The sequence below is a fragment of the Culex pipiens genome, chromosome 2, assembly GCF_016801865.2.
Source record: "Culex pipiens pallens isolate TS chromosome 2, TS_CPP_V2, whole genome shotgun sequence".
Lineage (NCBI taxonomy): Eukaryota > Metazoa > Arthropoda > Insecta > Diptera > Culicidae > Culex > Culex pipiens.
In genome coordinates, this window is record NC_068938.1 from 115,908,895 (window position 1) to 115,926,356 (window position 17,462).

Below are 17,462 nucleotides of genomic sequence, written 5' to 3' on the forward strand. Positions count from 1 at the left end.
GTCCACGGGTAGACATGGAATAGAGTTGTCTACGTGCGCATGTATTGCGTGTTTGTACACGAAGGGTTTTTAGGTTAAAATTTGTACCCGACAGCAAAAACAAATGGTAAGCTAGTGTGCGTGAGATGAGGCTTAGATAGCTCTATACTGTATAGAACGAAACTGTTATACAGGCTGTTTAACGAGATAAACGGTTGAGTTTACTGTTAAAACATTCTGTCTAGCAAAAAAATCAATGCAATAGAACACTAACAATTATCTATTGATCGCTTTGACTAAGTCTTCACTATTTTTTCTAATACCAAACTAAAGAAGTAAATTAAAATTCATGTAATTGTATTGAGAAACACATTTTATTTACCTATTTTACAAGAAGTCGCACATATCATATTTTCATTTTATTTACCTGCTCAAACATATCTAGAGTTTTCTTTTAAAAGGACCTATAAGCTATTGTCTTTCATATGTTTATATGACCTTTAAAAAACAACTCTAGATATTTGCAACATCTCGAAACGAAGTTTATGTTTTAGCTGTTGGAAACTTTTTCTAGTGATACAAAGCTTTCGCCGCCCTGAGCCATTATGTGTTAGAATGCAGATATTTTTTATGTTTATGCCTTAAGTGTCGGTTATCAGAAAATTTTGTTTATATTTTCCATGCACGTATATTTTGGTCTAGCCCACCATGCAGTGGAAGCTCATGGTATTTTATCATAATCAAGTTACTCAAACATAAGAGAATATTGTGCTAATGCAAACTTGTCATTTATATAAAATTAACAAATTAATAAAGTGATAAGTTATTCACAGCAAGTGATATCTCAACAATGAAGAATTGTCTTCAATTTTCCTCAGGTTCGATGAAAACATATCGTCAGCTGTGTGCTATCTTGTGACAACGACCATTTAGTACTATTCGAGAAAATCGATTTTCAAAGATTGATAATAAATATTTTCAAAACTATGAATGGTAGAGACAAACTTTTTGAAGCAATCGGTTCGTATACTATTGCTTAACAAACTCTCCAAGTTTCAACTAATTTGGTTACACCAGTTAAAAGATACAGTAAATTATGTGATCAAAAATCTGAAAAGCACGTATCACAAGTGTGTTTCGAAAGTAAAATTGTACTACGTGTCACAAGTGTGCACAGAATTCCCATACAAACTAAAATATACTTAAATCAATAGTTTAACCGACTTAATCAGTATATTTCCAAAAACAAAAGATTGCATTGCCAGAAAATGTGTATCAACATAAATTTGTGAAAAACAAGAAAATTTTTCTACATTTTCCAACAACATGTATGACACACAAGTGTGCACGATCATTTTGATGATAAATTGGTCTATGTCACAAGTGTGTATTGCGATATCCGGGAAACGGAAGCGAGTTTCCAAAATCTAGAGAGCCTATATGTAGGTCCCTACCAAAATCGGGTTAAAGCATCTTGTAGTGTTTGTTAAGTATAGCAAAACGTCATCATTAACTCATTTTTGACCAAAATGGTATATGTCACAAGATAGCACACAGCTGACGATATGTCACCATAACAGTCATTTCGAACTAAAATTCTTTGTCGCAAAGTGACATCTATCTATCGTACATCAAAGTAACTCAGAATAAAAACATAAACAAACCAACACATTTGCATTTCATTCATGTATCAAACATCTCAGCTGCTTTGCTGAAATTTCATAACAAGTCGTAGTCTAGTGATAGACAACTGTACCATCAACATCAGATATTCTTTCATTAATATGTACAAAATTTCAAGAAAACTTCTTTGTGATAAAATCGTTGGAATCCATCAAATCAGGTACCGAAATCGCCCTGTGCAGGATTGTTATAAGTCAAGTTAATGGCTTCTACTTTCCCTTTTTTAAGATATGCGCATCAAACAACTCATTATGAGATCCTTAAGTTGAAGTCGACATGCACACCAAAAGAAATTCGAGAAGCATTCATTAGGCTGTCCAAAGAGGTTTGATGCCCTTATTGATAGCCACAATTTGTTTATCCGGGTCTTTTTTGCAACATCCACAGCTTCATCCGGACGCAAATGTTAGCAACGCGAAACGAGCGAGCAGCGACAAGTCCTTCATTCAGCTGCTGGAAGCCTACAAAGTACTCAGTAAGCCGGACAGTAGAGCCAGCTACGACTACGAACTATCCCTGCGAGAAAGACCGTACGGGCAACAGGTTCGGTACAAGTGAGTTTGTATAACATTGAAGGTGATCTTGGGCAGAGTCCAAAATTGGCTACCAATGCAATCGTGGCAATTCTATTGATTTGCCGGTAATTTTGGTGCCGTTTTGAATAAAATATTGAAATGTGTCAGACAAAAATACTCAACTCCGTGACTCGATTATCCAAAGCATCATTTTTAAATTCGGCAATTCGGTAATTTCGGAATACACCCTTCCGGCAGCAGCTGAAGATTCATGCAGTCCCACGTCGCATGTTCGGGTGTAGACCTACGGATTATCCAAAGCATCATTTTTAAAGGTTTCAAAATAATCGAGTATGAAGAGAATGCATGAAAGAAAAGTATGATTTACTTTTCGATTCCCATTGCAGTGCCGATGAAACAAAGTAGAGGAAATCTGGAGCGACATTTGAAAAGGGCGCATAAGCATTTTGACAGCTAGAACTATTTCGCACATTCCGAAACAACAGGTAACTATTTAACAAAACCTGCAGCGTTAGAGGGTAGCTGGGAAGGTCAGTTATTGTTTAACACTTCGAGTTTTGTGAAAATTTACTTGTTGTCTTGGAATTTTCCAAAACGTTTCAGCTGTCAAAATGCTTCCGCCCTTTTCTCGTGTTGCTCCAGAAATATAGCCATTTTAATCTTTCTAAGCCGTTCTACCATTTCTCATCACTTTGCCGTTTTCCGCTATTAAATCAACATTTTCAGATGTATCAACAATTGAGAGTTGCTTGCTCACTTTTATTTGAGCTATTCATTACTTAGGAACAGTCAAGTCATTTCATGAAAGCTGTAATTCATGATCAAAGTGTTGATAGGCCGATAATAGAAATAGGCTGAAAAATGGTATAGTTCCTTTGTTGGCCATTTCGTCATTCGAGAATTAAAGGAAAGGTAAATAGTTTCTCAAAGAAACTGCAAAATAGTAGTTTATACAATATGGTTGCCTCTCACCCAGTCGGCTTGGATTCGATCCCAGACGGTCCCGGTGGCATTTTTCGAGACGAGATTTGTCTGACCACGCCTTCCGTCGGACGGGGAAATAAATGTTGGCCCCGGTCTAACCTAGAGAGTTAGGTCGTTAGCTCAATCCAGGTGTAGGAGTCGTCTCCCTGGGTCCTGCCTCGGTGGAGTCGCTGGTAGGCAGTTGAACTAATAATCCAAAGGTCGTCAGTTCGAATCCTGGGAGTGGATGGAAGCTTAAGTGTAAAAAGAGGTTTGCAATTGCCTCAACAATCAAGCGCCAAGGCAATGCTGTAGAGCGAATAATTTGATTTGATTTTTGACAACTTTTTGCAAAAAGGACTGAAAAAATCATGTTTTGAAATGAGTTTCTTACAACTTTTTTTGCAATTCCGAAAAACGCTTTTTAATGGAACGAGCATTTTGTGATTATTCTCGGAATTACCAGTACCATTGGGGTATGGCGATTGTCCACGAACCATACAAAAGGTATTTTTTGTATGTACAATTCCAAAAAAGTGTCCACGTGATAATTAAGTAGCTACACGACGGAATTGCAAAAAAAAAATATTTTGAGGAGTCTTCAAAAAATCTAAGGCTATTCTATCTATCGCAAAATAGTACTTTTCAAGATTGTTTTGATTTTTGACACAGCAAACGGTAAATTCACCAAATACGTTAGCTTTTCACTAAAAATCCCATTCAAAGGGTATTTTCCGGAATTTAAAAAAAGTTGAATTATACTCGAAGTTGAACTTGATGTATTTTCGACAAATGTACGACAAGTGCTGTTTTTTTTAAATTAGCAAATCATTTCATTAACTGCCAATTTAAGAGGTTCACCATATTATGATATAGGGGAACAGCATCTAACTCCATAAACTCTCTAATCGTCGCCATCGTGCTAACTTGTCGTACGTGCATTTTGGGCCAAATTGAGTTAAGAACGCCATTTTGTGCAGCTCACAATGCCTCACCTTTTGACCTTCACAGTTTCCCAAAATTTGATTTCAATCCTGAGATATTCAACAAAAACCGAAAAAAACTCCGTGCATTTTTGTAACTTTAGGTACATATGAAAGTAGTTTCAATCTTGACGTGCTATCTTGTCACTCCATGAAAATTGATGTAAGTGCGACAAAAGGCCAAAGGGATTTCAGGCCAGGAAAGTCAGGATGCGTTTGTCGCACGTACAAGCTAGACTACCGTAAACATTTGCAATTATAACTCAAGACTCCAGCAACCAACTTCAACCAAACTTTTGGACAATGCACAGAATGGTGAGCCAAACAAAACGTGTTTGTTTTTGTTTACATTGCGTGCTCTCGTTTTTGAATATTCAAGGTCAAACATTAAAACGCGGATCAGAAGTGCGGTGCTTCGGTGAACGCGCAGTCCTGTTTTTTCGTGATAATTTTCGTCTCTTTTGTGTCGCTCTTTGTGTGCATGGGGTGATTGGGCATAATAATTGAATAATGCCATCAGAAGTGCGGTGCTTCGGTGGACGCGCAGTCCTGTTTTTTGTGATAATTTTCGTCTCTTTTGTGTCGCTCTTTGTGTCGCTCTTTGTGTGCATGGGGTGATTGGGCATAATAATTGAATAATGCCATCAAAAGTGCAGTGCTTCTTGGGACGCGCAGTTCTGTTTTTTCGTGATAATTTTTGTCTCTTTTGTGTTGCTATTTGTGTGCATGGGGTGACTGGTTTTATGTGAGTAGGTTTTATGTGATTAGGTTTTATTTTTTATGTTATTTTCTTTCTCTCCATTTCCTCAGTTTGATTTGCGATGCCTTTCCGTCGGGTCGTGTTTTTTTTTTTCGCGTTCGTCGTCGGTGTGTTTTTTGTTTTTTTTTCGCGTGCGTGTATGTGTGTAAAAGTGCGGCTGGTTCTGGTTGTCATCGATGACAATTGAGCCAGTCTTATTTGCGATGCCTTTCGGTCGGGTCGCAGGGTTTTTTCGCGTTCGACGTCGGTGTGCAATAACAACAAAACCTTATCATACCATTTCAGCTCGATAAACATCGTAACTCGTCGTTCGCTTCGTTAATCAGTACCCCACTAAACATGAATCATGTAAAACTCGTAAAAACATCTCAATTAAAAAGTCAGACTGTTAAATTCTTCATTAATTACAAATAATTTTGGTTCTATCTTTCCACAGCCGGCTGTCTAAGATAAATCCATTTCAATTAAAAGTTAACAGCCGATAAACGGGAAATGACTCATCCGCAGCATCCGATTGCTTGCCTTGAGATTAAAACATAATACCTTTCAACAAACACTATGATTTTGGGTCGCATCATCATCTTCTATGGTGAATCCTGACCAAACACCCTATCCTACTAACAAATTTTCAGGTTCCTGGCGCTTGTGGGGTGTAAGCACAGAGTAAATCAGCTGCCCTAGTAGCAACCTGCGCTAACTAACATTCCCGTCCCTTAAAATCGAGATCTACAAACTGACATGGCGGGCGCCGTTGGTGGCCAATGACTGTTACCTATTCGCAACTGATCTAGCTTTAGCAATCATGGTGTTTTATCTTTTCAGCGCATTCATACATGCTGTTGATAAGGGAAACACCACTAGATCGTCGAAGCCTATAATGAGTAGTGCTGAAAGGATATTACGGTTCTGTTCAGCAACGGAGGGGCAACCATGGGTGATCTCTCATGCTCATGCTCATGCTCATTCAAGGTCAAACATTAAAACGCGTTTTTCTCGGAACGTCAAAATGGCGGGTGCGACAAGATAGCACGACGACGTCGTAATGTCGTAATGTTACTGTTGTACTGTTACTGTTGTACTGCCCATAATTGAAAATTCGGCTGAATTCCGAGAAAAACGCATTTAGTGTTTGTCGCCAAATCTCCGTCAAGGAAATTTCCCATTAATGAGGCATATTAGCCGTTTGGTTTTTCGCATCGGCAGTCAAATCTAAACACTATTTTAGTGAAATTCATGTTTCAGAAGATGCTTTAGAACATCCTCTGCCACCTGGTGCTAATAACTCGTTTTTGCCAAAAGTGGATATTAGCCGTTTTTTCAATGGTGGGCAGTGTAGTGTAGCCTAACTTTTATATTGAAGTGCTGAATACAAAGATCTTATTACCGACTATATTATTTGCTGTTTTTCACTTAATCTACTTTCCTACCTATTTGTCCTAGTTTTCGCTATCCCAAATTTTGCTCCCAGAGCATCCAGTATCATTTAACGATGACACAATTAAACCGTAATTGATTACCCCTAACGGATCACTGCACGGCGTAATTGGAATCATTTTCAGTTCAGTGGTTAATCAATTTGGCCCCGGGTGGTTTCAATCGTGTGCCACAAATTTCAAACCGTTTCTCGTTTCGTATCCTTGCTTTGCCGCAAAACTTCACTCATACTTTTTTGTTGTTTGCTCTCTTTTAACCCTCTCCAGCGCGTGGCAACCCCCCAATCCAGCCCACTACGCGACACCGGATCCGGATTCGTTCTATGGAATCAAAGGCATTAAAAAGGTCAGCAATAGGACAATTGTCTTCTATTGTGGCATTTTCATGCTTGTTGGAATTATTTTGCAAGCAATCGCAATCAGGTAATAGCAAGTGAATTTATGTTCAAACGCAGTTGATTAAACGTTCCGTTGTTCTTATAGCAAATCCTTCACTTTCAAACGCAAACAGTTGGACGATTTTTCGCGCAAAAATGCCCTCCAGCATGCGGAAGTTCGCGCTGAAGCGGAATCGTTGGGAAACGATGCGCAGCTGGAAAGGATGAAAGCCACGTTGAAAAAAGAAGTTATCTGGTAACAATAAATCTACCTCAAACAACGTGTACATAGTTTCTTGTGTAGAATGTAAATATACTGGAAATGTAAATAAACAAATGTCTATGATTTGTACACTCTTACGGGTTAATTAGGAGTTTTCTAATTAATTACTGACCTCCGACCGAACCATGTACACAGAAAAAAAAGTTGAATTTTGAAATGTTGAAAATTTGGTAGGCTGAATATTACCTCTTTTTTGAATAATATTACATAAAAAATGTGTAAAAATGTGAACCTGATGAATATTTATCAAAAACTAATGAAAATTCATCATTTTCTGGGATAAAATTAATATTTTTTTTGACACAAAATCTGTCATCATTTCCTGATGAATATTACCATCATTTTTTTTCTGAGTAGCCAAGAAGTAACGCTTCCACTAGCGTGGTTCACAGGTATATGACAAAGATTTAAGTGTTTAATTTCGAGTGCCACAAGCAATATGACCCTAGAAGCTAGCCGGAAATTATGAGCGCATTTGGTGAAGGTTTAGTTGTACCACCCTTGGACCAACACAAATAATGATCATTTCTGGTCCGCATTCATTTTTTTTGTATTTTCACAATCTTGTCAACCATTTTGTTTTTTTTTTAACTGTGAGTACAGGTTTTTGTATGACAGTTGCAACATAAGATTCTAGTATGGGCAGTTAATATTTTTTATTGACAATGCTCATCTTTCTTTACTCTCTAGTTCGTAAGAAAGGCTCTATCTCACCTATCGGGTGGATTGAATCGAGTTTTTATAGCTAAAATGATGCATATTATCCTATATTATCATACATAAATGATATACCCATGCTCTGATGTAATATGACCAACATTATCGAAGCAACTGAATCTGCTGTATACATTACAGTTCTTAATTCGAAGGTTGTTTTGTAACTTTTTTCCCCTTCTCTCGCTCAATTCGATCACCTTTGTACCAGTAATTACTTACCACCATTAAATTTTCTAGCTTTATCTCCCATATATCAGCTTAAGCTAATTTACTAGACCGATGTTTTGCCAAAACAACCTAAAAAATGAAAGAAAACAAATGCCTGACCATCACAAAAAATGCTTGATTCACACTTTCCTCCACATACAATTTGAGCCAAACATTTCATTAGGGCACAAAACTAAAACGTTAACATTCAGGATTATTCCACTATTCCATTCATTAGTACACTCCCTACATGCCCTCCAAGAATCGGATTGATAGCAAACCATTCCCCATTGGAAAAATGAAAAACACAAAAGGGCACATAACAATGTTCACTGCAAACCAAAAAAAAGTCCAATTGGGCCTTTTCTTTTTTGTTAGTTTTTCGTAGTTGAAGAACTTTATGTGTTATAAAGTGAACTTTTCATACATTCTTAACACTAATTCACTTAAAAATTACACTTAGTAAGGGCCCATTATGAGCAATAGTTGGAAAAAAAGAGCCTTATAACGAAATTGTTTTAAAGTTATTAGTTGTATTGCGAAAACCAACATAAATTAAATAGCATTAAAGCAGAGATGAGGATAATTATGTGTTTTATCGTATTATTAGTTGAAATACCATTATTGAAGCTTCTTTTTGCCTTCCTCACTGAGGAAAGGCTATAAAATTACTCGAAAAATGAACATCTCAATTAGACCTCCTAGACCCACCTTCATGTTTACCTATCGACTCAGAATCAAATTCTGAGCAAATGTCCGTATGTGGTGGGATGTTGATAAAAAAAATGTCACTCGATTATCTCGACATTGACTGATCCGATTAAATAGGAATTAAAGCTAGTGGCCCCCTTTTTGCCAAATTTTTTTTTGAATCGCGGTTTTTGGTATTGTGTTCTAATGAAATGTTTGGCTCGAATTGTTCATAAATTGAGTGAGATCCGTTCCAGCCTGAGAGGCCTCACAATAATTTGCTTAGTCGAAAGATTCCCGTGTTGATCTGTTCTGAACAGAACCCATACGGCTGGAGTTGACTTAATGGCACGGACTGGATTGGGTAGTCAACAATTTTGTGTGGAGGAAAATCGGTATGAAGCGGTAGTGATCATGCTGCTAAAATCTAAAAAAAATACAATGGATCAAACTTGGATCAAACATGTTTTAAGGAATAAATATTTTCACATTTATTTCGACATTCATTGCTTGTGCTTACAGTTATGCAAAATGTATTTTTCAATATCAATAAGTTACACATATATTCCCAAATATAAATAATAGTACGGTTTTGTCAGTTTCTCTAATTTAAATTAATAGGATCAGCTATGCTTTCGTTTCCATAATATCACATCTTGCATAACACTGCAGAATGACAATATCAGTTTAGCGATATTATTTTAAACAGCGACCTTTAATATGTCCTCAATTGACATTGCATACTGCTAATATTGTAAAAAGTGCGTAGCTAACATTTAAATGCATTTTTTACGTCTTGCAACTTCTTCCATCAAAGGCCCTAATATAGTTGTGCACTATCAAACTAAACCAAAAGACTACTTTAATTGATTAATGCTTTTGTCACAATTGATTTGTTCAGTTCAATTTTGTACTTCAGTTGATTCTCTTAGTCAGAATTCGAACCGCCACATGTGGCTTGGCCGGATCGAACACTTGTTCGCCGTTGACCAGATAGTCCTGATAGGGTAGATTGTACACCTCCTGAAAGTCCATTTTCTCCATGACCCGTGCCGAGAAGTGACTGCTACACAACACGTGCACCAATTTAATGTTGTTATCCTTCACGTACTGCATGGTTCGATCAGTAAGCTTTCCAGCGATTCCCAATCCTCGGTAGTTACTATCTACGGACATGATTTTAATATCCAACAAACGATCAACGTCCTGGTACAGATCGAAAATGTTGAAGTTTTCATCCACATGGTCCATCAGTGCCATGATCTTCTTGAACTTGGGATGAGCACAAACATCTGCCAGCTTCGCCGGAGGTTCGTCAGTTTCCTTCTGCAATAAGATAATGTCTATAAATAAACGCCACTTGAACGCACGGATGATTTGATGAACTTACCGGACGGTTGATCAAGCCGTTGATGTTAACTCCCACGATTTCTCCTCGAGAGTTTACTGCTTTGAACGAGCAATGCTCGTGAAGACTTTTGGTGGAGTATTTCTCAAGTTCCTTACATTCACCCAGATCAACGAAGGTGTTCAAAGGCTCGTCCTAAAAAAAATAACAAATTAATCTTCAGGAAGCATGAGCTAAATTCATTCAACTTAAAAATCTTTAAATAGGGATATAATTTCAAGTAAAGTGAATTTCATCTTTCTTTGAAATCTCAGTTGCGAGATTGCATGCTTAAGTTTCCCACTGAGATTTTCCACCGAGGCGATAAATTTATTCCAGACTTAATCTCTTCAGCATGCATAATTTGATACATGCTCATGAATTATTCAGGAGGCATCGCACCTCCAATATCTCCTGGGAAAATCCTGCTGGTTTTCCTTCCTTGTACCTATGTACAATGTTACTGAATCTCGGTTTTATGACTACAGTTAGAACTCGTGCAATATGGAGCCAAAAAGATTTCAATTAAATTAACCGGAGCTGTGCCAGTCCTGACTGTATTCTTCCCTACACCTGTATCCACACAAGCACGCCGGTGCCGGTTAGTGGTTTCAACAAGACCGCCGCTAATGAGCACCGATGATTGCCGTTCGAATGGAAGGAAGAAGTCGTGCAAGTTAATGCCATGGGGAGGTAGAAACAGGAAAATCCTGGCCCAGCGTCTTTTATCTCACCTTGAAGAAAAACTTTTTGAGCATTTTCAGGACCTCCTCGGCGTCGTCCTCCGTAATTAACTCAATCGAGATGTTGGTGTCAATCTCGTCCGTCGGGCTGCTGACAAGTTCGGCCGAGTCCAGCTTGGCTAGGGAAGACTTTTCCGTTGTTCCCGAAATGCCGGTCGACATCTTGGAAGCCATACGACCGAGAGGGGGCAGCAGCTCCGAAAGCTGTTGGAAGGGAAAATCAAATTATATTTCTCACACTCCTCGGTTTTGATTTGCTTGGTTCTTTTGTGAACGTTTTTCTAGTTTAGTGGGAAAGAAACGTGTTAAAAAATATAATCGAAGCCATGCAAACTCAAGGGAACTAGTAAGTAGCACATATTCTTTAAGTATAGATTAGTTTGGAACAATTCTAGTTTTAATACAATATATGTTTCAATCAAGTCTAACAGAATGGGGTTTAGTGATGTATGATTATCTTCTAACTAATAATAATAGCAATAAAGTCATGGTTTGAAATTCAAGTGGACATACATCATCAAAAGTATATCACTGATTACCATATCGTCAATACTCTTTGATATCGTTTTTGCTATAGCTAGCAAAAAAACCCTTACTTTAAAAATATAACCAGGATTTCATAAATAAATAAAATTAATTGAATTGAAAAAAATACTTCTTGTGCTTGGAATCCCGGACATTGACAAAGCTGATTCGTAATCCGGACACTGGTTTCAGCATATAAATCACACAAATTTAAACTGAAAATTTAGTGTTTGGCAATCTTTAGGTCTAAAACAAACTGGTGACATCAAAACAATCGATATTTTGTTTAACAATTTTGTGGCATTTTTTTTTTTTTTTTTTGTGTTTACTACAGCCTGGAAAAAAATAAATGAAAGTTCATGTGAAAATTCATCAAATAACACAGTTTTGACAATAATTATGCGAACTTGTATCCAAATTATTTATAAAAATAGATTAGAAGTCTGGGAATTTGAAGCATCACGATTAAATATTTACAGTTAGTTTTTTTTTTTCATTAATTTCATTCAATTTTTAAAGATCATTTAAAAATTAAGTTTTATTTATTTAGCGTATTACAAACAAAGCTAGTCTATTTTCTTAATTTATTGATAATTTAATTTTATTAGGGACCTATTAAGGGAAATGAAAGGTTCTGGGGAAAATTCAAACACCCAAAATCGTTCAAATTTAATGTTGAAAAACTTATAGTTATTCTGTTGGGCTGGCACGTTTCTTGTACCGAACAAACACAAACATAACAAAAACTATCAGATTAATATGAATATCAGTTTTGCAATGTTTATGATTGCTATAAATCTCATATTTTGGCCCAAATTATTTTAAATTGATTCCATCCTTGCATGATCTTCATGATTGATTGAAACCCCGATTTGACAGTTCGATTGGAACCCTGAGAGAAACATTTCGCCTCTCCATAAATTTTATGGAATAGTATCAAACATACTGTATCATTATCTTTTCATTCTCGTCGGGATCCTGAAAAGAATTGCAAATTAAACATAGGTTTGTCTTATTTACAAAAAACCAAACATTGAATTTCACCCATTATATATTTAAAGCCGCAACTGCACCAGCGCAAAGAAATATGACTGATTAGTTAAAGATAGAATCCATCACCATTGAATTTGGAAAAAATCATCTAAACTTTTCTCCATTAAATTAAGAATCTAAAAAAAAGAAGCTGCTAAAGGCTACCGTGAAACTGGGTTACACTGACCTTGATGATATAATTTGGCAGATTTCGGTACTTTGATCTAACTTAAAGCACCATGCTTCTCCATAGAAGTATGTTCCCAATAAATTTACTGAAACGTATGATGCTTTTGGTTCGATCGATTCCGAATGAATTATTTTCCAAAAGTCATATCAGTTTGGGTTAAAATCGTGTGATCTTTCAAAAAACCGAAAATATCCAGTACTTCATTCTAGAAATTTGGAGGAAAATGTGTTTTTCCCCCGAAAACGTAGTCTTATGTGTTAAACACACTTGCCTAACGTCTTTTTCAGCATGCTGTTTTTTATTCAAAAACAAACAAACCATCCACTTCAATGACTCTCATGTCTTTTCTGGTCTCTATTGCAAGTTTCTGATCGAACCAAGGAGTCTAAAGGCTTGAATGAGGAGAGCACCCAAACCTCTTTCTACTCCAAGGAACCTTCCACCCCAGGGTTCGAACTAACGACCTTTGGATTGCGAGTCCAACCGCCGCCAGCGATTCCACCGGAGCAGACTTGGTTTCGCGTGTGTTGGTTGTCCTTATACGGGGGAGACGACTCCTTCACCTTGAATGACTTAACGGAATAACAACCACCAAGGCCGGGACCGAAGTTTTACTTCTCATGCGATGCAAGGCTGGAGCAGATGGGAATCGAACCCATGATCATCCGCTTACAAAGCGGACAGCGTAACCATTACCATTTATGTGCACTTGGGCAGTTTATCATTTTTGGATATGATACCTAAAACGTCCACTCAGTCCACTCGATTATCCGAAGTTCGATTATCTGATGGTTTGTATGGGACTTTAGACAATCGAACCATGGAAATAAAAAAAATGTCTCATACTTTTTATTTAACATTTCATTTAAGTTTTGCGACCTCATTTTAGTCAATTTTGAAATGTTGATTGCCCATTTTGGAATTAAAAATTCTAAATCACTTGCAAGTAGTTTATGAGGCATACACAGCAAAAAATCCGATGTAAAATCGCATTCAAAAACATGTAATATTGTATGAGAAAACGTGTACACAAAAAGCATGTACATAAGAAATACGATGTACAATGTATACGATGTATGGAGAACTTACAGCTACATCAATGTTGATCCAGCTAATATCAAAGATGCGAGATAGCTAAGATGGTTGGGGCGCAGACTTGATAATTTGGATATGACTCTCACAAGATTGATGTTATTTTTGGGGCGTGCAAAATTTCTGATTTTTTCTTCCGTACATGCTTTTTGTGTACACGTTTTCTCATACACTATTACATGCTTTTGCTCGCAAAGTTGATGTGCATACTTTTGCATGCGATTTTACACAGTTTTTTTTTAAATGTGTACTTATCCAGTTGAACTGAACCGACTTTCAACCCTTGTCGGTAAACTGAAACTATTGATTGCGACAAAATTTCAATGAGTAAAGAAGTAGGGGAAAGTGTGGCAAGTGTAACAAGCTAAGGAAATGCTCGTTATAACTCATTAAAAACGTGAAAAATTTGTCGGATTTTTTATAATCATCTTATTCCAGGTCTTGACTAAGACTTTGATAGAACAGGTTTTTAAAAAATCCAGTTTTTGACTGTAAAAAACTGATTTTAAATTTTTTGATTTTCCGTGCGTTCTACTCAACTAGTGGGGCAAGACGAACAACCCGTTGGGGCAAGAGGAACAATGCATGAAACAACATGCTAATTTGCTAACAATTGAACTGTTATCACTTAGATACATCAGATTACAATGATATCACTATATTTTGTTTGGAAATTTTTTGTTAACAATTATTTATCAGTTTTTAAGTACTTTTAAGTATTTCTTTCCCAATAAAATATGTTGTTGCAGCAATTCGTATTTTTTTCCATACTAAAAATCTATATGGTACAATTGCCCCACCTGAACAAGATTTTTTTAAAGCTCTCAACAAAAATAACCAAAAGTTAAATCATACTTTGTAATAGGTGCAAGTCATTGGTAGGGACACTACTGATCTAGGAAAAATTGCATTTTGAAAAAAAATGCCATAAAACGAATCCTATGCCTTATTTTGTACTTTCCAAATATTATAAGAAAACAAAGGTTTTGAAAAAAACTTCATTAAATCTTATGCTCCGTGGCGTTTACGTCGTTTTGGCGGTTATGTGGTAGTAGAATCAGCTAATTGCATTGCTAGCAACAATTCCTCATACTGGAAATAATCAAAATTGTAAAAATTACGGCCGTACGAGCGAATGTTTATTATCGTGCATCTGACAACCAATTTAGCCTATGATTTTTTTAATACCTATGAAAAGAAAAGGAGATTTCAAAGTGATTTTTCAAATTAATTGTAAAAATAAAATTGATGATCATGGAAAAGTCATAAATATAATTCACATGCTTTTTGTGCGAAATTGGCTAGCACACTTTTCATGTCAAAGTTGTCTAGACATTTTAAATTTTAATATCCAACATTTCTCACAAGAGAACTGCCAGTTTACGGTACACCTTTTTTTCATTTCAAAGATACATTTTTTAATAAAACTATTTTAGAAATTTAACACCTCCACCACAATTCCATCGCGATGTCACCAGATCATCAAACCGAAAACCACAGATTGATATCCTTCCGTCCTCCTCCACCACCATCACCAGCAACTTTGGCGCTTCACAGCCAACATTCAATATTGTACTTGCCATCGTGCACGCCTCATCCAGAAGGCAGTCATTTTCACTTTTCTTGACACTGAATTTGCCCAAGTGAGCAATGTGGTTCTGGATTTCGATCTCCATTGCGTCTGGTTTCGGATATCACGAATCGATTCAAACACGACTGATTATACGTAAATGTGATTGATCGCGAATACAAACACAAAAATGATTGGGTGAACTCTAGAAATGACGGGACTACCGAACAGTACAAAAAAATTAAACACTGATGGTGAACTTCGTTTCGTGAACACAGATGGACAAATGCATGCAATCAATTTACGAACTTATGGTTTTCTGATCGTCTCGTTTTACCTGGAAAAGAGAGGGAGAAAATATGTGTTTAATAATCATAGATATCACTAAAGGAAGTGTATTGAAACGATTAAATAAATACAACATAATTTACTAACATAACATTTCATATCGAATGTGTTGTACAATAACTCCAAATTATTTGTTTAACAAATCAGTAACCAAACATTGTTTTCGGAATTATTACATCCCAATTTTTATCGTGACCACCCCAAAATCACTTCATCTTATCGCGTTCCTCATAAGTAAATGGTGTATCGGCCTAGAGGTGGGGAATCGGTAAACACCACACTGCAAAAAGAAATGGTCATCTTTTGCGGTCAACTACCGACGAAACCCTACCCCATGCAAAAAGAAGAGGAGGAGAGCGTTAAGGAGGACACAACTCGCGAATATCTTTATCAAAAAGCGTTCGCGTCTCCATTATGTTGGGGCTCGGCAACGGTCGCTTGGCGCGAAAATTGAGCCGAAAGCAAAAACACAAATTACATAAGATCTCGCTATGGATTTAATTTGCATCAACATAATCTGCTTCCTGTCGCCACCGTTTTGAAGATAGCTGGTGGTTGCTGCTAGACTGTGGTACTCAAGTGTTGCTTTCAGGTTTTCGGTTCGGTGGTATACGATAAACGATTGTTTGGATCTGGGAAAAAATGTAAAATGTTTTGAATTATGTTCACCATGACCCTTGATGATCAACACATTATTTTTCAGGGCACAATGATTTAATAAATTGTAAAAAAACACAAGAAAAAATTGGAGCTCAAGTACATATTTATATTATTTACATGTTAAATTATCTGAGAACTTGATAGTTTCCAAGTAACAAAATTAAAAAAATGTACTTGGGGTACCAAACTTCTAGTACAAATAAAAAATTGTATCCATTGTAACAAAGTCATCGCATAGCACACTGACCAAGAATTTTAATAGATGACCGATTCATTGACTCCTTTTAAAAAAATCGTTAGGCGTCATCCATAAAGCACATATTAAAGTGTAACAAAATTGACTTTTTGGCGGGCATTCAGGGGTTTGTTCCGGTGGGTATACTGAGCCCAAATCCCAAATATGTTCTTGATTGGACGTAACAGGAGCTGGCGCTCCGCCCTTCAATTTTAAATGGGATTTAACCCGTAAAAATACCTTTCTTCAAAAATGTCTATTTTTGAGGCAAACCATCACTGGCGTGTAGGCCAGATCCTTGCGCATCTTTTGGTATATATAACATTGAAGTTTAGAGCACCCTGGAGCCCGGTGCAGACCTTCAAAGTTTGCCATTTTTTCGAAAAATCGGCCCTGGCAAAAAGAAATGGCGTCTCGGGCGTCACGAGGTGCGACGCATATCTTTTTTGCCGGCCCCTGCATGCCCGCCAAAAAGTAATTTTTGTTACATCCTAGTACATATGTCATGCTCTAGGGTCAGAGCATGCGTGACATTGCATGTTATAAGTATGGGACCATCCACAAACTACGTGGACACTTTTTTGGAAACCTCCCCCCTCCCTCCCCTCGTGGACAATTTCCATACAAATATAATCTTTTTAGTATGAAGCGTGGACAATCGCACCTCCCCCCCCCCCCCTTCCTTAAGGTGTCCACGAGGTTTATGGATGGTCCCTGTAGGAAAAACGTGAAAAAGGGGGTAAATTTTGGCAGATTTTACACCCAGAACTGGGCATCGGCATTCGAGAGGATAAAGAGCACGATTCGGTAGTAAAATGGTACTGTGTGCGGACTGAGAGGATAAATCCCGAAATTACCGAGAGTACTTTACTCTTGAGTTCATCTTCAAAAAAAGTTCATCTATAAAAAAAAAAAGAATCGGTACCGAGACTCGAACCCAAGACCTTCGGCATATTGAACCGTGCCTTTGCCGTATGGACCACGGCGGGTCGGTGACTAAGTGGCGGCCATGTGTTCATATAAGCCACTTAATAGGATGAACTGTTCCAATGAACGAATGAACACGCGA

At 37.1% G+C, this 17,462-nt stretch overlaps 2 protein-coding genes across 6 annotated transcripts in view; one reads left to right on the plus strand and one right to left on the minus strand.

The window, feature by feature from the left end:
* The first annotated feature begins 1,644 nt into the window (after nt 1-1,644).
* Nucleotides 1,645-7,082, plus strand: LOC120425446 (dnaJ-like protein 60). The gene is made up of 5 exons (XM_039589979.2): nt 1,645-1,822; nt 1,891-1,987; nt 2,050-2,216; nt 6,605-6,760; nt 6,821-7,082. The coding sequence occupies exons 1-5, from the start codon at nt 1,764-1,766 to the stop codon at nt 6,972-6,974; spliced, it is 633 nt and encodes a 210-aa protein (XP_039445913.1). The 5' UTR covers nt 1,645-1,763; the 3' UTR covers nt 6,975-7,082.
* Nucleotides 7,083-9,087: 2,005 nt separating this feature from the next.
* LOC120425442 (arylalkylamine N-acetyltransferase 1) overlaps nt 9,088-17,462 on the minus strand; it is a 38,097-nt gene continuing 29,722 nt past the window's right edge. For 2 of the 5 annotated variants that reach the window (XM_039589973.2, XM_039589972.2), the window contains exons 2-5: nt 15,161-15,487; nt 10,733-10,945; nt 10,002-10,154; nt 9,088-9,937 (exon numbers count right to left, since the gene is read on the minus strand). In XM_039589973.2, coding sequence (XP_039445907.1) covers nt 9,527-9,937; nt 10,002-10,154; nt 10,733-10,945; nt 15,161-15,256 — 873 coding nt within the window. In that variant the 5' untranslated portion in view covers nt 15,257-15,487 and the 3' untranslated portion in view covers nt 9,088-9,526. The remainder of the gene's footprint in view (nt 9,938-10,001; nt 10,155-10,732; nt 10,946-15,160; nt 15,488-17,462) is intronic. The other 3 variants (XM_039589974.2, XM_039589976.2, XM_039589975.2) reach the window with 2 other exon arrangements.

Coding starts and splice junctions, on each gene's coding strand:
- LOC120425446 (XM_039589979.2), top strand. CDS start 1,764: ATGTACAAAATTTCAAGAAAACTTCTTTGTGATAAAATCGTTGGAATC. Junction 1,823..1,890: donor GTTGGAATCCATCAAATCAG/GTACCGAAATCG, acceptor CCCTTTTTTAAG/ATATGCGCATCAAACAACTC. Junction 2,217..6,604: donor GGGCAACAGGTTCGGTACAA/GTGAGTTTGTAT, acceptor AACCCTCTCCAG/CGCGTGGCAACCCCCCAATC.